General features: G+C 33.0%; 1 protein-coding gene across 1 annotated transcript in view; it reads right to left on the bottom strand.

The window, feature by feature from the left end:
- Window positions 1-20,800, bottom strand: part of Tmem131 (Transmembrane protein 131) — a 50,321-nt gene extending 29,521 nt beyond the window's left edge. Inside the window, exons 1-4 of the mRNA XM_088269815.1 lie at window positions 20,579-20,800; window positions 5,820-5,866; window positions 4,266-4,472; window positions 3,666-3,779 (exon numbers count right to left, since the gene is read on the bottom strand). Coding sequence (XP_088125941.1) covers window positions 3,666-3,779; window positions 4,266-4,472; window positions 5,820-5,866; window positions 20,579-20,699 — 489 coding nt within the window. The 5' untranslated portion in view covers window positions 20,700-20,800. The remainder of the gene's footprint in view (window positions 1-3,665; window positions 3,780-4,265; window positions 4,473-5,819; window positions 5,867-20,578) is intronic.
- Between the last annotated feature and the right edge of the window lie 5,664 nt (window positions 20,801-26,464).

The following is a 26,464-nucleotide window of genomic DNA, read 5'->3' as shown; positions in this document are numbered from 1 at the left end:
TACTGCTGATTTCAAAATGTTCTGGAAACAAACAAATAAAATGAGATCGTCCAAAGCTACAAGACCCACAGAAATTGATAACATAACGGGTGACGGAAAAATCAGCGAACTATGGAAAGCCCACTTCAGTTCAATGTATGAGAAAACAGGAAGTGCGGAAAATTGTAATATTTACAATAAAAATGCTAACAATATGCATCCACTGAGTCCCTGCATTATACAAGTGAAGGAAATCCAGACTGCCATTAGGTCACTGAAATGTAATAAAGCCGCCGGAGGAGACGAAATTTGTGCTGAGTACCTTAGATATGCTAGCGCGAGAATACACGTACTGTGGGCGCTAGCTTTCACAGCAATGTTCCGGCACTCGTTCATACCTGAGTCTCTGTGTACGTCAATAATTATACCTATTGCAAAAAATCCTATGGGAAATTTAACAGAAAAAGAAAATTACAGGCCAATAGCGATTTCCACCATGGCGGCAAAAACCATAGAAAACATAATGATGGAGAAAGCTGTTGAAAACCTAAAAACGACCGACAACCAATTTGGTTTTAAAAAAGGATCGGGAACGGACACAGCTGTCTTCGCTGTTAAAAATACTATAAATATATATGTGCGCCGAAATACGCCAGTATATGCCTGTTTTATGGATCTCAGGAAAGCATATGATACAGTAGTACATCACATTTTGGAAGAAAAAATACAAAAATCAATTGAATGTCCTACGACGAAATGCATGTTAAAAAACTGGAACGAAAATCTCATTTATAGAGTAAAATGGGGGACCGAAACCTCAACTCCGTTTAAAGCTCAGCGAGGACTCAAACAAGGTGGAATCACATCTCCTAGCCTATTTAACCTTTACGTGGATGCATTACATGATAGGTTAAACCAAGTAAATGCGGGATGCTCCATAGGAGGAGGGAGAGTGAATGCCATCTCATACGCCGATGATATGGTCCTGATGGCACCATCGATAGCTGGCCTACGTAAACTTATTGCCATTTGTGAATGTTATGCCACAGAAAACGGCCTAGAGTACAACGCCAAAAAATGTGAGCTTGTGGTATTTAAACCCAAAAATTACTCATTAAAGGTACCGCCCATAACTATAAATGGACAAGAAGTTAAGCGGGTAAGTAGCTTCAAGTATTTGGGACATATCCTACAGGAGAACTGTGCGGATGATGAGGACATCAAGCGCCAGTATCGTGCTCATTGCGTGCGGTCCAATATGCTGACACGCCGCTTTGCCCACTGCTCCGCGCAGGTAAAAAATAGACTGTTCCAAGTGTTGTGTACGCAGCAATACGGCAGCGAGCTATGGTGTAAGGTTACACAACGAAGCTTAAAGAGCATGAAAATATGCTACAATAACGGCTACAGAGCTTTAATGAAGTTACCCCGACACTGCAGCGCGAGTGGTATGTTTGCCACAGCACGCCTACCACATTGGGATGGCCTGTTAAGGCACCGAGTGGCAGGCTTCCGGGAGAGGCTGATGAAGAGCTCCAACCTCATCATAAAGCGGCTTGTGGAGCACAGATGGGGGCTGGACATGTGGCGGCACTGGAGCGCAGTGCTGCGTTTGCCAGCGAGCTAATTTTCGTCTACATCTCTCCAAATTTATTATTATTTTAATTTTTATTTTATTTTATTTTTATTTTTTTATTATTTCTTTCAATTTCTTATTTCCTTCTTATTTCTAATTTCATTGTTTAAATAAAATGTTGTAAAACATATATGGCTGACTAAGTATTGCACCCACCACTTAGTCAAGCTGGAATAAAGAGTTATAAAAAAAAAAAATAAAAAAAAAAAAAAATTCAAACCAAACATAATAACTATTTAGAAAAAAAAAACAGATATCATTCCAAATACGGCAGCGGAATAGATGGACCGGTGACATTGGTAGTAAGTGGACAAAAGCCCAAACGAGAGAAGTCTGGAAGGAATTAGAAGTGGCCTACATCCAGCAGTGGAGAGACAGCTAACAAAGAAGATCATCCCAAAAGTATAACTAAAAAGCTCTTATAAAACCCTTGGAGTGGTAACCATCGATAGATGGACTCTCTATTAATGTGTGTAAAGTGCGGAGCGTCGGAATACCGACTATTGCGCAATTTGATTTAGGTATTGACCTGTACGGACGTGTCTTAGCGCGCGCATGTATAATGTTTTTAATAAGTTAATAACATTTATAAATAACCATTTAAAATTATTTTGCTGTATTTACAACATTTTGAGTGTGTCCAAATACTTGTTCACAAAATCTGGATTATCTCCAATTACAGGAGTTATTTTCATATTATTTTTTGACATCTCATCAAAGATGAAGAAGAATATGGAATTCTGGGCATTTACGGGGCTGACGACCGTCATAGGCTGGTTTAAGTGATCACTTTACACACGTGTAAATGTTGTAAATAAATTATCTGGTAAAATTATAAGCTTAATAATAAAAATTAAAATGGTATTTTCTGGCGTTTCTCATGTGTGTGAATATAATCCAGGATTCCGATCTCACATACTAATATAAGAGTTTCTGCTTAGTAAAAAAGCTTCTTTACATCTCACCAATAGATGTCTCTAGTGAAGTTCTAGTGATTCAAGAACAAGGTTTCTAAATTGGTTCATATATATAGAACTTCCAAGAATTTGAGTAGTGTGGTTGTCAATAATGGGTAGAATTGGTGAATGTTACACATGTGTAAAGTGATCACTTAAACCAGCCTATGACGGTCGTCAGCCCCGTAAATGCCCAGACTTCCAAATTCTTCTTCATCTTTGATGAGATGTCAAAAAATAATTATTTTGCTGTGAATTTAACATTGATTTTTGTATTTTTTTTAAGTAAAAGTTTTTTATTTCTACCTACAAAATGTCAAATTCGTCAAGTAGTGATGATGAAAAGCAATTAGCAATTTATGCAAAATATGTGAAAATAAGCTCAGCACTATAAGGGATAATAAATAAAAAACTATATAGTTTTTTCCACTTTTATTTTATTGGGTCAGTGACCAGGTTTCGTCATTGCCGACATCACCAGTCTGATGATGTCGGTAACGATGAAACCAGATCTTTGGTCAAATAAACTAAAAGTGGAAAAAACTATATATTTGTTGTTTTATTATATGAAATCCAGTTCCACCAAATTTTTGTTTGAATTACCTAACGTCCAAGTGACACTGAAATCTAGCTACGGCTTATGCAACACTGTTTATCATGTCCGTACTCAGGCTTCAACTTTATAAGTTTCATAGCCTATGCCAACTCGTGAGTGGATTTACTCTTTATGTTTAAAGTTACTATAATTTCATGTAATTCATGAGTGAAAATTCTAGGCAAAAACACTCGCATTTCACCATGAAATGTCAGTACAAAACTTTAATCTAATAAAAAGCACTTACAAAAGACATCCTCTCTAAACTAAGTGAGGATGATCTTCTTAGTATTGAATTGTTCTATTCTGAACTGAGCATGTTCAAAATCAATTTAGTTTCACATTTTCTAATAATTTTTGCAGCTTAGTTCATAAAATAAAATTGCTTTGCAAGAGAGATCTGTCAGGAAGTCTAGATGCTTCTGTATCAGATCCGGGAATGCGGTTGGGAGAGCCTTCAACGTGGGAATATATAACAATATATAAAAGAATATCCTACCATATACTTGTGTACTCCTTCGGACGTGTGGATGAAGAGACTGGCTTCGACAGGACCTCTCTCTCTGCCGAGAAACACCACATTGAAGGATGTGTTGCCATTTGGCGGAAGCACCTGAAAATTAGACATTTTTAGCCATAAAAATTAGACGCGTTTTGAAAACAAAGTGGCGACATGGGCTGGTTCGCACAGTAGATTGTAAATTTGTCTTATTGTGTCACAGCGTGGATATTAATAAAAGATAGTATTTCCAGGATAAACGAGTATTCCAAAGATAAGCGAGCACTTCTTTAGCGTGATCCGATTAGTCGTGTAAACGAGTGGATCAGATCACCGCCAAGAAGGGAATGTTCAGTTGCGACAATGTTAAAATTCACAATTTTTTCTTGACCATTCCAAAGATGCGAGAGAGACAGTACAAGTTTGCCCAGTGATAAGGAGACAAGAATAGGTATTAATCCACACCTGTGACACTTAGACAAATGGCCTAACTACAAAGGAATACACTTATTTATTATATTTAACTAAAAAGCACAATTTGATTTTAAACAAAGTCCTGATTTTCATAAGACGCAACCCACATATGTGAAGAAGTCGTACCTTGTCCTCGAAGAAGGAGCTGTGGAAGTGCATGGTGTTGCCGGATATGGAGGTGAGGCGCAGCGTGCGGTTGGCCCGGTTGGTGAGCGTAACGCGCTCGCCGTGCGGCACGCCGAGCTGGCGCGAGCCGAACTGCAGGCGCGGCGGCGAGAACGCCAGCGCACCCTGCCCCTCCCCGCCGGACAGCTCGCGCGACGCGCCCAGCTCCTGGAAACCAGATATCGGATTCTTTTATACCTTCGTGTAATGTAACATTCTTCTCAAATGACTTAACCTTTTAACCGCGTCAACTTTGTTCCTGAGAGACGCCCGTGCGCGGCGGTATTTCGCCGTTTTTTAAATGATTACTTTTATCTTGTATTTAGTTAAGAAACGATTTATTTTTCTAAACAAAAACGTTCAATGGGATTCATTGTGCCTTTTTGGAACTCTATAATACACTTGTGTCACATTATTCTTGAAATATATCGTAATATGAACAAATAAGATCGTAACATAATAAATCAAAGCACGCATCGTGTGTCACTCTTACCCACTGGCGATGCGTAGTGTCGAGAGTGAGACAGATATGGGGCATGATTATGGCGCGGACTAATTATCCACCTCAAGAAAAATCAAGGATCTGTTCTTTTATTTATCCTTCTGATGTTACAAATTATTAGTCAGATATTTCAACAGATGTCATAAGGCCAAGGATTGACGTATTATTTTATCCAAAATTCCACACCATGAAAAAAATCCCTCCAAGTTGAACTGAGGTTCAAAACTTGGAGCAAAGTAAAAACACATCCGCGTATGGGGCATGTTTTGGGAAAACACATACCGTTATGCAAGCCGCGTGAATCCGGTTAATGTACTAGGAGAATATATCGTCCTCATACAGGAGAAAATGACCAAGTGCATTTTTTACAATAACGTGAATATTGACTTTTTGACATCTTACTAGCTTAATATTGACCTGGAAAAAATCCCAAAGTGATTTTTAACTTGGAAGTATAACATAATGATTAATAATATAACATAATGATAATTGATGACAAGAGTGTAAAAACGGTTAAATGGCCCTCCTGAACATTTTACGTTTTGTTAGTTAGTCACTTTCTCCTGTATGACTACGATACATAACTCCTAAGTGGGGACCAGGATCAGGAATGAGGATGTGTGGAGAAGAACTCAACAGCCCCTCATGGAAGTCCTGAAGAGGAAAAGGTGGACATGGTTGGGACATGACCTTAGAATGCCACCTGAGGGCATTAACCCCTCATGTCTCTTCTTCCGACCCCGAGGATTCCGGCGCCTCGGAAGACCACTGACGACCATTCGCCGACTATATTCAGCGGAACTTCGAGACGCCGGACTGATCTGGGAGGAAGCCAAGGAGAAGGCGCATGACAGAGTGACTTGGAGACGTCTCGTATTGCCCATATGAAGAAGAAAGAAGTGAAGACAGACCCAGAATTTATGAACAAAGATTTGAGACTCAAATTATTATGAAATATTTGTGTTTGTAATAAGAACACAAATATAGTATCACACATATATGGATCAATTTACCTGATAAGTAACTGAGACTCCATCCAAAAGTGATTCTTGAATTCCTCCTGCAATTAAAAGAAAGAAAAAAAATGGTAAGTATCGCATTTAATTTGTAAAAAATCATTGTTAAGGTGGAGACGGACCGGAGCGTTTCGTCGTAACGTAACACGTTACGATGCGAGCATTCGTATAGTCAGTGCAGCGAGCCCACCGCTCCATCCATAGTTTCGGATGCTCGGTGATGCTCGCCGCGAGCAATGTTACGACGTTATGTTACGACAAAATGCTCCAGTCAGTCTCCACCTTTAGACAGTGTAAATTTCCAAATTTATATTTTCAAACAAGTAGACCCAATAGATATTTCCTTGCTTGAATGTTGGCTTGCCTGCTATCAGTTGGTCCTGATGACCTTTTTTTCATATTCAAATTCTCGATAAACTATATACTAAGTGATATTTGACATTGAGTAAGACATCTTTGCGTTCCGTCATTGTATGATTTGCTGTTGCCCAAACGTCAAACAACGACGCAAGTGGCTTGCGCATGTAATGGTGCTTACGTCAAATATCACAGAATTCGACATCAGCGCCATCTATACTATACAAACATAACTGTGAATTATTCTCAGAAGGTCAATTATTCATGAACCTCCCGGAAGGTTTTAACCGTCAATTATTCATGACTTTTTTTCACCCAATGGTATCAATGCAGCGTTATCTTGATCATTATTTGCACAAAGGGAAGGTTACCAGTCCTGAGCATTCTGTAAGTCATATTAAATAAATGGTGTAAGCCTAAATCCTGTAAGTCATATGAAATAAATCGTGTCGGGTTGTGGTCCCGGGGTTAGTGTCGCGGACCTTAAAATCAGAGTTTTTCGGTCCAAACCCACTCTACCCCAATTTCATACCTATTTCTAATAATGAGCCGCTTAGGCTCACAGAAATAGTATGAAATTGAAATATTTGTGTAAATAATAAAAACACAAATATTTCTCTTTCTAAAAAAAAAAAAAAATAAAAGTATAAGAGTGAAAAATCACCCATATTTATTCTGACCCCCTGGGAATAAACCCAGGACCTCCAGCACAGTAGCCAAACACGCTTACCACTACACTAAAGAGGGGAGGAAAATAAATCACCTAAAATTATTATTCTCGATTCCGAATCTAAATGCCCAAATATGGAAATGCAATAAAAATAAGAACATTATAGATAACTCTTGTTATCAAAACTTTTGCATGCTAATGTGTGTATTTATCATACGTAATTATTCTTAATCAGCTGACAACGGTGAATCCAATTTAATTTGGAACGAGAAAAAACAACTTTTACAAGAAAAATAATAATCTCGCTTAACTAAGAATAACGTGATTGGTTTTCAAATAGGGGGAGGCGTAGTTAAAATGTGTTCAAGTGGTGTAACAAATAAACAATCTAATATGTCTGTTCGGTAAAAGTTTTGGTGTTATAATTGACCAATATCTAAAATATAAGAGCCATATAGAATTAGGAAATGCATATGTGTGAATATATTGAATGCTGTCCCATCGCATGCCCAGATCTGATACAGAAGCATCTAGGCTTCCTGACAGATCTGCTCTTGCAAAGCAATTTTTTTTTTTTAACTAAGTTGCGATATTTATTGAAACTGTGATACAATATAAAATTGTATACCGATTTTACTGTGAATTTATATTTAAAAGCTTTTGATATACCTGTCACTGCCAATCTAAATAAATACAAGTTTGTAAATCTGTCACCAAATTTTCTAGAAGTACCCCGGTGTAGGCAGTGAAAGGGCTTAGTATTTAGTTCAATTAGTTCAGCTAGATCCGATTCCGACCCGACGTTGGCCGGTACACAGACGCCCACAACCCCGACCAGCACAGCAGACAGACACGGAATAGTGCAAAGACATTTACAGAGAATGGTCAGTCATCGCATTTCCACTCAACCATTAAAATATGTATGAATATGGACCCCTAAAATTTTAAGATGAAGATCTTGGGAGAATAAAGGAGGCTTCGGAAGACCTCAAAAAGATGGTCCAATGACATAGCCGCTGTGGGGGGTAAAAATTGGCTGCAAACAGCAACCGACCGTAAAAATGGAAGGATACGGAAGGAGCCTATATCCAGCAGTGGAGAACAGAGGGCTTAAGAAGAATTTATATATTTGTATTAGACTTATAAACATTATAGGTATCGACAACTTTAAAAGAGTTGAACTATTGTTTACTCACTACTACAGTATGGCATTGTTCGATGAAAAGGAGCATACATCAACACGTTGAACTCTGTCAAATAGTTCAAAGAATAATTTTTAAAGTAATTCTAAAAATAAAATAAAAACTTGCTCAACAAAAACATTGTCTTCAAAATCTCCCTAAGAGACCATTTAAAAAAAGTAATTTTAAAGTATTAAAAAAATATATATACATTTAAATCGAAAAATAAGTATTATTAAAGAAAACACTTGTTTTAGAAGCTAAGCTTCCATCTTCGGGTCTAAATGTTAACTACATTTAATGTTAAGTTTACATTTAAACCTGAAGATGGAAGCATAGCTTCCGAAACTAGTCGTCATAAAATAAAGTCAAGTGGTAAAAAAACAATTTCTTTCTTTAATAATATCGTCATGTCTTACCACAAAGTAAATGCCGAAACAATAAAGAAAAATAAGTATATTTTTAATAAGTAGAAATGTCTAGTTAATAAATTGAAATGTAATGTGTTTTGTAACAACATTAAACTTTTTTTTTTTTAATGTGACGTTTTTTTATTTAATTTAAACTAATTCTCCGCCTTTGTCTCATATAACAATACAAAAATTTTCAAACACCCTGCGTCTAACCTGCAATTGTGCAGTATGTGATTACCTCTACAGTGTGTGCAAAATAAATATAATTTTTATGTCAAGTTACAGATGGCCTACATTCACATCACTACATTCACTGGCCATTTATGAATGTTATTGAGTGATTTTTGTTAAAAAAAAAATCTTTTTTATTTCATCATAACACACCCACATACATGAGTAAAAAAAAACAGTAAATGCAAAACAAACAACAACAAAAGAAAGATTACATGGGTTTTTTTTCTCTCCTGGAATGCGGCCAAATGTGACATGGGCAAGTTGGATTTCAATTGACGTCAATGCCTCATAAAAAGTTTTTTTTTTCAATTAAGAATTTCTACTTATAAATGCATGGAAGTGAAGCATGGAGTTGGCAAAAGGATCAAAATAGGCTGAATGCAGTGAAAATGCGGTCTCTCAGACAAATGGGCGTCAAAACAATGTATAATAGATCTCCGAATGGTGCAACAAGGAAAGAATGCAAGGCTGAGATTAAGAAAGAGTTGTTGAGATGGTTTGGGCATGTGAAACGAGTGAGTGGGGAAAGAACAGTTAAACAAATTAATGAGACAAATATATCGAGGGTATACTGGCAAAAAACGTTAACTCTAAAATCCCTGTTTGAATAATCCCTGTTATTTAAAGCATTTAGCCTGAGTAAAATATCTGCTATTAAACTTAAAGTTGAATTTACTTTTAAAACCACATATTTATGACATTTCAAACTACTTAGCGTATTTTGCCAGTTTATAGAACGTTGAAAACTTTAGCTTTTTGCATATTTTCAATTTAATGTTTTTAGCCACTCATTTTTAATTAATGTTTTACTTAGTAAATACCACTATTTCTTAAAATCTACTGTGACACGTGTTTCGATGCATTCCGCATCATTTTCAAACACCGTAGATTTTAAGAAATAGTGGTATTTACTAAGTAAAACATTAATTAAAAATGGATAGATTTTACCACAAAGTGACTGCCGAATCAATTAATGAACTTATGGCTCAGTCTGGATGAATTGAAAATAAAAAAAAAAGAGAGAAAGGATTTTCTACCTGTCACACGTACAAACAATTTTTTTTTAAAAATGCATCTTTGACTGCAATGGCAGTGCACCTGTTGAACGTGACAACAACACACTCAATAGTAAACATCGCTCATATGAGTTTTCTATTTTCTTCCTTTTCAATTTGACCAAACACCCACAGCAATGTGTGGCCGGGTATAGCTAGTACTAAAATAAATTGGAGACATTCCGTAGTTATAAGATGTAATTTGTCCTTCAAATTCATACAATCGATATGCTGACTATTAAACAGTAGGTACATGCTATATATATCTATTGACACTTTATGTGTTAATTTCTTATATCACCATTTAAAAAAAAGATATAAGAAAAGAATACAAGGCCGAGATAAGCATTATCGATAAAATTAAGGAAGGTGTGTCGAGATGGTTTGGGCGTGTGAATCTAATGAGTGAAGAAATAATAGTCAAACAAATTTATCCGGCGAATGTTGTTGGTAATAGAAGCAGAAGAAGGCCGAAGGAAACTTGACATGATCAAGAATTTCAAATACTTGAAAGTGGTCAGGTGGAAAGTTGGAATGATTGGTGGGTATGTATGAGGAGAGGCAAACATTGTTTGCAAAGGCAGAATGGTGTGGCATTCTATTCTCTCTGCTTACCCCTGTGGAGAAGCAGCATGATAGTTAAATGTTATATTGTTTATTTATTCGGCATTAACTTTATGGAATGACATGTTGATCATTATTTTTATTTTTATTTATATTTTTAAATTAAACACTTGTTTAATAATTTCTCCCAGTTTGGCCAGTATATATTTTTGATCGCAGTCACCACAAGAAATTTCATAAACACTGCTTCTATCTAATAATAATTTATAATTTAAATTATTTTTCAATGTTTTCGAAACTAGTTGTATAAAAAAATAAAACTCATTAAGTGGTATATTCAAGTGTTTAATTTAAAAAAATAATATATCTAATATCGCTCACTCCTTTCAAGAACGTCATAAATAAAAAAACTTGATTTATGAAGAGAACGTTTTTAAAGTCTAAAAATATAATACAGTGTATTAAAAATAAATATCAAGCCACTTATTTAACTTTTTATTGTGTAACAGATCTATTTAGGTAAAACCTGAAGGTTTTTTCTCCATTTGAAAAATATTTAGTATATTTAAAAAAATAATCAAACCATACCTTTTCTTCAAAATGCAAAAACAACACTTTCTGCCCTGTAGCGGGTAAATATTAAGTTAAAAATATGCCGCTTTTACTAGGATATAGTACATTTTCTGGGCATTCTGAAAACATGCACAACTGAAAATTTATGATTTTTTATTTATGACGTTCTTGAAAGGAGTGAGCGATATGTTTACTTTTGATTTTGAGTTTCTAAGAATTTTACCTAAATTGTTACACGTATAATACGCAGATTGGATATGAGAGTATACAATTTTTTTTACGTAAAAGGCGCGTACAACGTAACTACTGCAGTGTAAAGTACTTTGTATGTACTGTATTACAAATTTTTCGGCTAATCCGAACTTTTTAAAGTCCGAACAGGGCACAAATTCAATTAGTTTGGATTTCCAGAGTTCTGTACTTCAAATTTGATCAGTTGTTTATTAAAAAATCGTTTATAATATTAGGAATTGTCACCTCCGTTTATTAACCGATATTTTGTATCCATAAAATGAAGCTTGCGTATGTATTGGATACAAGTTACTTATCTGCAATAAGAGCAATAAACAATGTGGTGTACCACAATCATCAAGAAAAGATAGATAAAAAAATTAACAAGACATAATTTTAATTAAACGTGTGATATGGGTAGCAATATTGTTATAAAATAAGTTATTTTGGTAACAAAGTAATTTTATATTACAAAATTGATAAATCACTGCGGAGAAAATGTATTTAAATATAAAAATAAACCATTTTTGTCTCCTAATATTTTTCTGATGGACTTAACATATTGTTTGCGGAAAATGCTCAAAAGCGTCTTTTACATACTGTAGAGAGTGGGAGACTATTTGCTTACTTTTGGTAGAGTGTGAAAGACGTCAAAAAATATTGTACAGATCAGAATTGGGTTTGCGGTTACTTGTGATTAGTATATCGAGGGTCGGGCAGCAGACTGTTTGAGTACATTAGGAACGGGGTTGATGAAAAAACTACCCGACAACGATGTGGTATCATAAAAATTAGTAAAACAAAGTTTATGGTATTTTTTGACATCTCATCAAAGATGAAGAAGAACATGGAATAAGAATAGATGTCTCTAGGTAAGTTCTAGTGATTCAAGAACAAGGTTTCTAAATTGGTTCATATATATAGAACTTCCAAGAATTTGAGTAGTGTGGTTGTCAATAATGGGTAGAATTGGTGAATGTTACACGTGTGTAAAGTGATCACTTAAACCAGCCTATGACGGTCGTCAGCCCCTTAAATGCCCAGACTTCCATATTCTTCTTCATCTTTGATGAGATGTCAAAAAATAATATGAAAATGACTCCTCTAATTGGAGATAATCCAGATTTTGTGAACAAGTATTTGGACACACTCAAAATGTTGTAAAGTTTATGGTATTCAGCCGTCAGGATCACATTAAATAGGGCCAGTATAGAGAGTCGTGAAATTTAAATACATGGGAAATGTATTTTATAATTAAATGTAACTTTGTTTTAAAATCACTATAAATATTTTATTATAACTTAATTATGATGTCTACCGGTTTCCAAGCTAACCGCTTCTTTGTCAAGACTGATTAATATTAAAACACTATCTACTTAACAAAATTCAAAATATTTTGACGGCTAGGCAAAGGAGCTTGGGTAGATCTCAAGTGGCTTTATTTTTTTGTGTTGATTGGCAGTCACAGTCAAAAGGGATCAGGGATGATGAGTGATTGGAAACATATTTAATAACGGACTTTTAGAAAAATCATTTACTTGTGTATTTATTAGTTGTAAATTATTATTAATTGCCTTTTTAATATCTAATATTTCTAAGTAATCTAATTTAAGTCCTCTATTGCATGTGTGTACTATATTTAGACCTTCATTTTTTATCAAATGAGTGACTATTTTCTATTAGGTGATTGGCAAATTCAGAATAATTATTATTTAGACTTCTTGTATGCTCTTTACATCGGATGTTAAAATATCTAGATGTTTTTCCTATATATAAGCTGGGACACGATAAATAAATAAATATAATAATACAATAAATTCCTGGAAATGTATTTAATGAAGACGTCGACCCAGAAACTAAGGTAAAATGCAGAATAGAGGCCGCTCATACAGTTTTCAATAAGATGAGAGGTACATTCTGTAAAGATAGCCTCAAACTGATACTTCGGAAAATAATGTTTCCGTGTTATGTTTGGTCACTACTTTTACACGGAGTTGAATCGTGGACCCTAAAGATCAGCACTATGAACTGATTAGAGCAGTGGTTCTTAACCTGGGTTCGATGGAATCCCAGGGGTTCGGTGAGTCAGTCTCCCGGGTTTGGCAGAGGTCAAAACGCACACCTGACTTATTGTACGATATTATGAAAAATGATATGACGTATGATATATTCATTTATCCAATACATCTAGTATATTATTTGAAAGGAATATATCAAATATTATGAAAAATGATGTGACGTACGGTATATTCATTTATCTAATAGATCTAGTATATTATTTGAAAGGAGTATATCAATCTAGCAATACATTTTTCCAATTAAGGGTTCGGTGAACGCGCATATGAAACTGGTGGGGTTCGGTACCTCCAGCACGGTTCAGAACCATTGGATTAGAGACATTTGAAATTTGGCTACATCGTAGAATGGTACGCATTCCATTGACCGATATGGTCAGCAGCGCAAATGTCCTCCAAGGAACAAGAGCAGGGAGACAGTTGGTGACTAATATCAAAGTCCGGAAGGTGTCCTATCTGGGGCATGTGCTAAGGGAAGAGAAGTACGAGCTATTGCACCTAATCATAAAAGGCGAAATAGAGGTGTGGGCAAAAGACAGATCTCCTGACTCCGGAACATGCGATATTGGACGGGGATCAGGACTATTGAGGCGCTGTCCAAGACAAGGACAATTACTCTTAAGTGATAGCCGACGTCAGGGGGACCTGACATGACACGCACAGAAGAAGAAACGCCTTTTACGACAGCTGATTCTCGTTCGTTTAACTGTTTGGTGCAATGTAATATTAACCTTCATTAAGTCGCGGGATGAGACATGCAGCTAGCTTGAGCATGCAGCCATAACCGACGGTTATCAACGGAACATTGTAGAGAGTGGCTCCATATGTTTAATAAAAACAATGTAACTTCAATAAACAACTTTGTTTTATTATTAACCGAGGAGTTTTGGTTTGTTGGAGTTTTGTTGCAGTCTGATATAAAATAAACTTCAATTCGTATCACGCTGAATCATTTGTGTTTATTATTTCTGACACGAGGTGAATTAAATGATGAAAAATACATAGTACTTGTAACCACAGGCGGCCAGCAAATGATATTGTCAACGAATTTTACTTTAAAAATAGAAATATGTATGTATATAAAGTTATTTCATTTTATAAAGTTTATTAAATGTGCCACAAAGTATCTGCGGAAAACATTCAAGAAATATTCAATTTTAGCAACAAAATCTTTCATACACACCCACTTAAAGTTAACCTTCGACTTGACTTTCCTTATTCCTGTGTCCAAGAATAAACATTGCATTGTATAACATCACAGCAAAGCACCCTTGACATAGTATTATACGAACAGGCACTATGTAAATTATCTAAAATTATTCTAGAATCATCCAAGAAGTATCAAAGTTGAAAACGCTGACCCAGAAACCGAGGAAAAATGCAGAATAGAGGCCGCTTGTACAGTTTTCAATGAAATGCGAAATATATTCTGTAATGATAACCTTTATCTGACACTTCGGAAAAAGGATGGTTAGGGTTATGTTTGCTCAGTACTTCTATAAGGAATTGAATTGTGGACCATCAAGATCAGCAATATAAACCGATAAGAGGAATTTGAAATGTGGTTACATCGTAGAATGCAAAGCATTCCATGGACCGATATAGTGCCCTTTACTATGACCTAAATTATATTGTATACCCACACATAGGCCATGCCTTTGTGGGATATTTTTTTGGATTCATATTTTATATTTATTTTTTCCTTTCAAGAATGTCATAAATAAAAAAACTTGATTTTTCAGGATAACGTTTTTAAAGTTTAAAAATACAATACAATGTATTAAAAATAAATATCAAGCCACTTATTGAACTTTTAACCGTGCAACAGATCTTTTTAGGTAAAACCTGAAGGTTTTTTCTCCATTTGAAAAATATTAAGTATATTTAAAAAAAATAATTTAAGAATACCTTTTCTTCAAAATGGAAAAACAACATTTTTTGCCCTGTAGCGGGTAAATATTAAGTTAAAAATATGACTCTTTTGCTGGGATGAAGTACATTTTCTGGGCATTCTGAAAACATGCACAACTGAAAATTGACTTTTGATTTTTGACGTTCTTGAAAGGAGTTAGCGATTTGTATTACAAAAGAATTTAAAATAAAGAAAAAATGTGAATGTGCTCCAAAGAACAAGAGTAGAAGGACAGTTACTGACTGATATCAAAGTCCGGAAGTTATCCTATCTGGAACATGTGCTTAGAGGAGAGAAGTACAAACAATTGCACCTAATCATAAAAGGCAAAATAGAAGGTCTATGAGGTGTGGGCAGAAGACAGATCTCCTGGCTTCAAAATATACGAGATTGTATGGGGTTCAGGACTTTTGAAGCCAATTACTATTATGATAGTCGACATCAGGGGTTCCTGACATGACACACGGATGTTCAGAAACATAGAACAGGTAAATATACAATGTAAAATTGTTCAGTACAGCGGTAGATGCTCTTACACTCCTTTAAATTATTTACACCCCCGCAATGCCACACTGGCGACATTCACCTCATTATATTTGAAATAATAACAGAGACTGCACACTCAGCACACATTGCACATGGTGTAGCCCACACAATGTGTACAGCTGGCTTTAATCTCATAACAATATTTCTAGTACTACAATCTATTTATTTAAAAAAAAAAAAGAGAAATATTTGTGTTTTTACTATTTACAAAAATATTTCAATTTCACACTATTTCTGTGAGCCTAAGCGGCTCATTAACCGAGAAACTCTGACTCTAGAGTCCGCGACACTAACCACGGGACCACAACCAGACACAGAGATTTATTAGATATTTATTTTAGAGATTCAGATTACTATTAAGTAAACATTGACTCGATGACAGTTCAAATGACTTGCTTTGAAGCATTTCGCGCATTTTAAAAATAAAAATATTTACATTCAAAGATAAGAGTTTGAATCATGATAGCAAACATTTATGACTGGAAGTAATGGATTAAGATATGAAGGACGAGATATTACCCGCATAAGATAAGAAAATTAAAAGGGAAGGGTAAGAAGTCATTTCTTTTAAATTAAATCCAAAATAATGTACAAATACTGGATCAATTGATTGGAAAATGTTGGATTGTCTTTTCCGGATCCCCAGAAGATGATTTATTTGAATCTATTTATGTTACAACTCCAAGAACTTCTTCAACAAACCCTTATCCGCACCCCAATGGTGCATAGGACACTGCATCATATAAACGCAGTGTTATCTTTTTTTAATATTTTTTTTTTAAAGGAAGCGTCTATTTTAGGTGCTTGTCTGCAGGTAAGATAGTAAGGATAGGGAAGGTAAATGTCAAAAATACATCACAAACACCCAGACCAGTTAAAATAAATCTTTCTTGAATTCATTTTGCAATTGGCGGCAATCGAACCCGCGACGCTAGTTTCGCAGTCGAGTGTCTACCCAACTACACCACATCCTGCCTTGATCGTTAACACTATAAGGAAACGTAATTGAATTAATCTTAGAATGAAAATATTACTTATATTTATTTGACCCACCCCTGGGAATAGAAGGAATCGAACCTGGGACTTCCAGAACGTCAGACTATTACACTATGGAGGTAGATAATTTTTTAAGTCAAAGGAGCAAATCTCAATTTTCCAATTCTGAAAAATATATCTCAATTTTTCGACTGCCAAAAATGTCTCAATTTTTTGGATAAAAAAGTGAAAGAAATGCATCTTATTTTTTCTCCTTTGACTGAAAACAACCATTTAAAAAATAGTTATGTTTATATTAATTTTAAATGAATTTCTTTGTACATATATATATATATATATATATATATATATATATATATATATATATATATATATATATATATATATATATATATATATATATATATATATATATATATATATATATATATATATATATATATATATATATATATATATATATATATATATATATATATATTTATATATATATATATATATATATATATATATATATATATATATATATATATATATATATATATATATATATATATATATATATATATATATATATATATATATATATATATATATATATATATATATATATATATATATATATATATATATATATATATATATATATATATATATATATATATATATATATATATATATATATATATATATATATATATAAATATATATAAATATATATAAATATATATATATATATATATATATATATATATATATATATATATATATATATATATATATATATATATATATATATATATATATTTGTCAAATGTGATACTTTACCCATTATTAAACTAAATTTTAAATTGCCAAAAAACAATGCCCTTAGTTTGACTCTAAAGTTGGTAAGATTTTTTTTTCATAATACAGTGCTTTCTATATAAAACACAAAGCAGTGGTCAAAGTTTGTCAATATTCCAACAGCTGTTATTGGTAAACCAGAATCCGAAAATTCCATACACGGTTTTATATTGATTTTAAATTATTTTAAACCATGATTATCATTCAATTTAAAAATTAAAAAAAGAAGAATGTTATGACAGAAGGAATATTTATTTCATCATACATCTCAAAAGAAGGTTTAGCTATAATTTAAATATGCAACAAATCCATAGGCAACAATTAAAAAGTTTGTTTATAGTTACAGCTGTGTAATCAATACAATGTATTGACAGCCGACCATTTATAACATTTAATTTAGTAACGAATGATTATCTTACATTTGAATATAAAATAGTAATTTATTTAAATTGATATTGATAAACAGATATTGTTTGTTTTTACTATTTTAGTAAAAAAGTTATGTTAGGACGCATTAATTATGGTAATTACCATAGTAACAGATTATACCCAGGGTTACTTAAAACACTTGATAACTGTGTCGCCTACTTTCAAAATCCAACAGATCCAATTTTATAAGATTTTAAAATGAATACACTATCGGAATGCCAATTGTGGGTTTTATTGTTTTAAATATTTATATACTTGAAAACCCTGCTAAAAAATACTTAAAAACAGCGTTGCATTTCAAATTCCGCTATATTCATGGAACTTGCTTTCTGACCCATATCGGCCAATCAGAGAGCGGGGATAAGTCAAAAATTAAGATGACATCATTATCGGTTTGTTTTTTTTTTTTAAATAACAAAAAAAAATCTAAAAAAATAGGAGAATTCTCTAAAGCATAATATTTTATCTAACGATAGACATTTCTTTTGAACATAAATGTTACCCGGAGAATTTTGCATTTTTTGTAAAATCTACTTACATGGGTCTGGCAGATTTAGAAAGTAGACAACACAACTAACTAATCATCATATTAAAGTAAACATATTAGATAGAAGCAGTATTTATGAAATTTCTTATGGTGACTGCGATAAAAAATATACTGGCCCCAAACTGCGAAAAGTCTAAAAATTAGAATAAGAGAACATCGCCGTGGACTAACAAGCAATTATTTTTCGGAATTTGCAAATCATATCATGTAAACTAACAACTCATTTGACAAGTTTTCCTCTGCTTCTATTACTAACCACATTCGCCTTATAAATTTGTTTTACTTTTCTTTCATCTCAACACACCATTCTTAATTTTATCGATAATGCTTACCTTGAATTCTTTCCTTATTTCACTATTTAAATATCTATCATACATCGTCTTGCCGCACATTTCTCTGAGAAAACATTTTCCGAACGGAATCAAATGGACTACCAACGCTGCCATATTTAAATTATTTATGATACGGTATATGTGCAAATATCAGCTTTCGACACAATCCGTTATACTTGTATGGAAAGTCATTAATGAATTAGCACATTTTTTTGGTAAAACTACTAAACCACCTTCAAAAGGAGTCTTACACATTAGCAATGCCCTTACACATTATTTTATGAGTTCTGTTATGCATCTTCGAGTGCCCTAGCCATTGCTGCAATTCCCCTTTCCATACACATTCTTTTTCTATCTCTTTCTCATACATCAATAATGTCCTTCACATTGAACTCCCCTTACATTATCTATATTTAAAGTGACCATATGTCCCGTTTTGAATGGCACCGTCCCATTTTTAGATAGCCTGAATAACATAATTTTTTCATATTTTATCATTTATTCCACTTATTTTCTTTATCAACATTGCTTTTCTTTTTTTTAATACATAAAAACTATTAAAAAATATGTGTTTTCTTGAATATACATACTATTACGTAAAAATTGGTAGATGTCCCGTTTTGAGAACAAAAATAAATGGTCACGTTACCTATATCCCATAAAATATATTCTATTAATGAGTTAATATTGATTGATCTTTAGTAGGACCATGTGCATCACATGGTATGGATATGCATAAGTAGCAGAAGACTACCAACCATGAACTAAAATTTGACACCATTATGTTTTTGGATGCATTAAAATAAGTAATACAGTTTGGTTTACACATGGCATGGAATATTTACCTAATTAATTCAAGCACTTTTTCTTTTTGAATTGTCATAATTCATAATTACATAAAAACTTGCAGATCAGGATAAAGCAGGGTGAAAAATTAACAAACAAAAAAAAAACAAAAGAGATTGCACATCTTTAAAAAGAGAATGTTTTCTTTTGAATTTACATGAGTAGGTAGGTTGGTACCTTATTCTGGAAGGTAAGTACTTAAAGCAATGATATGTGAAAGCTTAAAAAAACCAGCTTAATATAAAATCACTACAATAATATTTACAACAAATTTGTCAGATATCTATCCCATTATTGTCTGTAATACAAATTTTGTGAAAAGGTGAGTAGGTATTTGTCGCATTTCCAACCTAATTTATTGTCACCATTTCAGAAGAGTAAGGTTTTATTAATTTGTCGAGTATTATCATAATATAATATGACAAATAATAACATCACTCTCATTGATTGGAAATTGTCCAAGTAAAAAATAAAATAAACTCGCTCATGACTGTATAATAAATTATATTCAATATTTCACATGGAAACCATTTTTATTTGTTTTACTTGATTGCCAGAAATCACTCAAAAAGCTATTAGGGTAGATATTAATAATCATATGGGGGTAAAGTTGACCTAAAAGTGTCAATATTAAAAAGCATTATAACCGTTAAATTATAATCACGAAATTACGGCAAAGTATAAAAACGATCAATTTATTTGTGAATATATCGTTATATATTCGAAATATTACATAAAACTAAATTTATTTTTGTAATACGATAATTCATATCCACGCAGTTCGACATTTGATATTTAGGAAATACACACGGAAATAAAACAACCAAGTAAAAAATGGGCCCTTTTTGAGGACACGATAAATTCTCGTAACTCAATACCAAAAAAAGAAATATCAAGAATATGCATTTATTTTAGGAGTCGAGAAACCAAAATAAAATCGATTTTTTACCATGACTATTTCCTTGTTCTGTCACTTTAGTTTTTACGATTTCCATTAACGTCAGCATAAACAGATAACACCACACAATTTGCCGATTCATATTGATTTTATGATACTTCACTGTTAACATTTCACTAAAAATATATCGGCATTTATCTCATTTTTAAACATAACACATTACAAATCTTTCGTTCACGAATCTCACTCACATTGCATCGCGAAAAAAACAATGACATAAACAATGTCGCAAACTTTACAGCATGAAAATTCTATATGGCAGACTTGAAAATAGAGACGTGCACAAAAAATATCGATTGTGTAAGTAAGTACTTTCGGTGTGACAAAAAAGGGAGAGTAGGGTAATGCGCACAATACATTAGAGTTATAAAATATTTAGTATTCAATATTGAAAGTAATTCGTACCTAAAACAATACTGCATGTCAACACATAAATAACGACTTTATTCATTATTTTCGTAGTCTTGCTAAAAATGACACAACTAGTTGTATAATAAACTATAGTCAATTCATAATTTGAAATGTATTTGGAAGTCTTCTTTTTCTTTTTCTTCACCCGCACCTAATGGTGCATAGGTCACTAAATCAAATTAATGCAATTTTTAGTTAATCATAAATTATATAAAGGCAAGGAGATCAGTCTTACGCTTCAGGTAATAGTCTAGGGTAATATTAAATAAATATAACAATAAAATTAAAATAAAACGACACATGTAGGTAAAGATAGATTTTTTTATTAGGTTTCATACATTTGTGTAAAAAAATGTGATAAATAAACATTTTTTCATCATAACATAAATATTACACTGCAAAAGCTAAAAGTTATACAAAATATATGTATAATCGGATGATATTTAAATTTTATTAAAAAAAACACATAACACCTTAAATTTATGCATACTCATATGATAAATATTAATCATGTTAAATATATTAAATACTAGTACAAATACAGACAGAAAACATGACATTATCATAATTTTATAAAAAAAATATTGAAAAAATGAAAAATTATTGACATATCTACCTTGTTTTAAAAATGCACTAATTTTTTAGTATGGATCTCTGTTTGGTTTTCAAAATATAGAAATAATTTTCAAATCAAAAAGTTTTTAAAACATAATAGTGATGTTTTGACATTTTTAGAGTCTCATAGAAGTGGAAATTTTCTTAATCTCTTTTGGCAAAGAATTTATTTATTTTGATATTTATAATTGTCAGTCTCTGCAATATAGTGGTCAGTATAGATGTCACTAATGGGTAACTGCTATTCTTTTGGTCATCTGAATGGGATAGTATGTGTTACTTTTTCTCAGTTTTATTTCCAGCTTGAGTTTTTGAGTTGAAATTGTTTAATATATTATATTAGAAGCTAGAAATACGCAATACAAAACCAAGTTTGTATACTGATTGGTATGATAAGCTTTATGGTCAAATATTTAAAAGAAGTCACCTATGCCTTATTGGCTGCCTATTTTGCCTTGGTGTGGGCAGAAGACAGATCTCCTGGCTCCGGAATATATACGAGATTGGACGGGGATCAGGACCGTCGAGGCGCTGTTTAGAGCTGCCCGAGACAAGGACAATTACTCTCAAGTGATAGTCAACCTCAGGGGAACCTGACATGACACGCACATAAGACACCTATGTCTGGTAGTTAATGCATTGGCTAGAGATTCCTGGTTCGATTCTGAAGGATGTCAAAATAAATAAAAAATTTGAATGCATATTTCTTGAAAATGCAAGGCCTTGCTTTCGTGAAATTAATTGTCAAGTTAATGCTACATCGATTCAATGTATTCTTTAAATATTGAAGATGCATTTATTTGCCTTGCTTATATTATACAAGGTTTGTATTCAGTAAAAAAAATATCCCATTTAAGTAACTTTGTGTGGGGAATTGGTAGGATGATCGGCTGTGGCCTATTTACGAGAACATCTCCACATCTACCTTTGTGATGAGAAAACAACATAAAGCAAGCAATGCAGTGTTCTATCCATTGAATGCAGATAGGAAACAGAAGAAAGGAAAGGAAATGACATAATAAAATGAGATAAATCTTATAAGACTAGAAGAAGCAACATATTTTTCACTTGATATTGTGATATTAAATTAATATGTAAATTTTTTTTTAAATTACAAAAAGTCTCTTGTCATTTTTTATAAAAAAGAATTATGTAAATTTGCCAATCCGTCGACAACATTGTCTCATAATTTAAGTCTAAAGTTGACAGTCACTTTGACGTGATGAATTAATGTGTTCTTTAAAAAAAAACACAATCGATCAGTTGATAAAGTTCAGTTTAGTACGTATGAATACAGCATATCGCTACCTTAAATAGAAAATGTCAGTGAAAAAGGCAATCTTTCAGAATATGCAATCAGAGTTTTGTAGTTTTCACTAATTAATAAGTAAATAAATTAAGGGTATTAATTTAATAAAATCACCAAATGTAATTTATGAGATTATTAGAAGACGTTAACAATAACACAACAAATAAGCACTAAAAATATTCAATAAATTAATTGATATTAATTAAAAGCAAAAGCAATTAAAATTTGTACATATATTATGGAAAACGATTTTGGAAAATCAAAAGTTTAGAAATAAATTGATCTGAGGGTTGCCCTGCGAAAAATTTTATAAACTGGAAAAAAGGGTGTACTTAATGCATTAGTAAATATGAATTGTATAGTACATACAATGTTTATATTTTGTTCGCATTCTTATGTTGGACGTATGAATGTTTAACTGATTTTTTAAATATTTTTATATTCGAGTTACGATATATAAAATACTGATACATTTTTTCATCATATACAGGGTGGCATAATTGTAAAAAACTGAAAATCATTGAAAAAACGAGGATTTTATTATAAGAAAAATTATGCTTGTAAAATGAATTCATCTCATGTTGCAAAGGATGACTTTTTGAACCAAGTTTTCACATAATTGGTTACATTTCGCTGGCCACAACGCAAAGAAATAAATTAAACTCTTTATTCCAAAAATGGTATCTAAATTTTCAACATTTTCATATTCGAAAAACACCCATGATTCTAGCGTTAGAAATGTCCATTTCATTTATATTCATGGGTGTCTTTTTAGAATGTGAAATTTTTTACGATTCAGATACCATTTGTTGGCTTGTAGACTTTTGGCATTAAACCAGCGATATAACTGTGTACATCGCCATACAATTGAGACTAAACGTAACTCAAAATTTCAAGAATGTAGATTCATTTAAAATGGTTTTCTGTTTGGCATGCTATAAACCATAGATGACATGTCATTATTTATACTTTTAATCCTCATTTTTTCATCAATTTACACACCCCACGTAATATTTCTACTCTATCAATAAGTCCAGATGTTTGATCAACAGAAATGGTAACGGAGTGATGATATTTCAAGTATTCACTTGTTTGAATTCATTCAAATCATGGTTATATTTTCCCAATAGATTGATGAATAAAATATATGCAAGCATATCTTAGCGATGAGTTGCATTTTTCATGAAAGTGCACTATTCAATTTCCAAAGAAAGTACGAAGCGTTTTTAATATTTGCACATTGAACACAATTTACCTCTTTAGTTTAGCAAAAACTGGAATAAATTATAGTGGAATAAATTACAGTCAAAACAAAAAAAATTGAGACAACAAGAATATTATGAATAATTCTGACAGTAAAAAATATTATTTATTGTCCGGGAAGTATAAACCAGGAAAATTTATGCATTAACACATTGTTTACAGCGTGCACATATTTGTGCATTTCAGAAACCATATGTTGCAGCAGTGTGCACATTTCTGTGCATTTCGGTTACCTCCAACTTCATATACAAAAAACACATCTCAAATGTCTAATTTCTTGTCATGTTTGCTTTGCTGTGAAGCAAATAAGTGTCATTTGAATACAAAAATACTATCTTGCAGAGTGTCTATTTTAGATGCTTGTCTGCAGGTAGGATAGTCAGGATATGGAAGGTAAATGTGAAAAATACATCACAAACACCCTGACCAATTGATAAAAATTTTTTCTTGAATTCATTTTGCAATTGGCGGGAATCGAACCCGCGATGCCAGTTTCGCAGTCGAGCGTCTACCCGACTACGTTACGGAGCCTGTCATCAATTATTTTCTGTCATCATTCTTTCAATGTGATCTAATATCGTCTGTGTCGAATAACATTTCTTTAACAAACTTCACAGTAGCCAATGTGTTAATAACCACTGTGTTTGTCTCCAACTGTTTTAAACAGCAACTTAAAGGAACCACTCTTTCTAGTACAAAAGTGTTAGGTAAGAAAGTTTATACCTAGTACATAAGCAAACTCATATCGCGCACTCCTTTCAAGAACGTCATAAATCAAAATACTCGATTTTTCAGGAGAACGTTTTTAAAGTTTATAAATATACTACAATGTATTAAAAATAAATATAAAGCCACTTATCGAACTTTTTACTGTTCAACAGATCTTTTTAGGTAAATCCTGAAGATTTATTCTCCATTTGAAAAATATTAAGTATATTTGAAAAAATAATTAAACAATACCATTTCTTCAAAATGCAAAAACAACACTTTCTGCCCTGTAGCGGGTAAATATTAAGTTAGAAATATTCCGCTTTTGCTGGGATATAGTACATTTTCTGGGCATTCCAAAAACATGCACAACTGAATATTGACGATTTTTGATTTATGATGTTCTTGAAAGGAGTGAGCGATATGTAAATTCACAAGTAAAATCATAGATTTTTCCGCCTCCGTAGTGTAATGGTCAGCACGCTCGGCTACCGTTCTGGAGGTCCCGGGTTCGATTCCCAGGGGGGTCGAATAAATATAAGTGATTTTTTCACTCCAATATTTATTTAATATTACCCTGGACAGGTTGGTACCTGAAGCGGAGGGCTGATCACCTTTCCTTCGTGTGTTAACGATCAAGATAACACTGTGTTTATATAATGCAGTGCCCTATGCACCATTGGGTGCGGATAAGGGTTTGAATGAAGTGTGAACCAGCCCACGTAAAAAAATCATAGAACTAAAATCATTCACCCAAGTAACTTCATCGCTAACTTCGAATCATTGAATTGTACAAACTCACACCTTACGAGATAGTGAGTGTTTTTGCCCAGAATTTTCACTCATGAATTACATGAAATTATAGTTAGTTTAAACATAATAGTAAACCATCTCACAAGTAGGAATAGGTTATAAAATTGAAGCCTAAGTAGGGCCACAATAAGCATCATTAGTAGGCTTACCATGATTATGAGCCTCTAAACCGGGACAGGTAGGGAAAAAAAACAAATACAGTGGAACTTCTTATAACGAGCATAATTCGTTCCAGCATCTTACTTGTTTGTCTGCCTCCGTAGTGTAATGGTCAGCACGCTCGGCTACCGTTCTGGAGGTCCCGGGTTCGATTCCCAAGGGGGGTAAAATAAATAGAAGTGATTTTTTCACTGTCACATTTATTCAATATTATCCTGGACTGGTACCTGAAGCGGAGGGCTGATCACCTTTCCTTCATGTGTAAACGATCAAGATAACACTGCGTTTATATGACGCAGTGCCCTATGCACCATTGGGGTGCGGATAAGGGTTTTATTATTATATCTTACTTGTTAGGCAAAATACACGTTAAGCGAAACATGTTTTCCCATAGGAATCAATGTAAAATACGATAATGATACTGTTTTCAATAATTTTATGTAAGAAATGCACCGTGTGAATACATAAATAGATAGTGCTTGGGACAAAATCTAAGCCGGCTGGGACTCTGGGACCCGTGTCAGAAACCGGTACAATCCCGGTCAAACCGGGACGTATGGTAAGCCTAATCATAAGTATTTTACGAAAATAACGGTATA

This window comes from Brachycentrus maculatus, unplaced genomic scaffold, assembly GCF_059751285.1.
Source record: "Brachycentrus maculatus isolate JH-2025_06_01 unplaced genomic scaffold, ASM5975128v1 h1tg000364l, whole genome shotgun sequence".
In the NCBI taxonomy this organism is placed as follows: Eukaryota; Metazoa; Arthropoda; class Insecta; order Trichoptera; family Brachycentridae; genus Brachycentrus; species Brachycentrus maculatus.
Note: the sequence above shows the minus strand (reverse complement) of the source record. Positions and strands in the feature narration are given on the sequence as shown.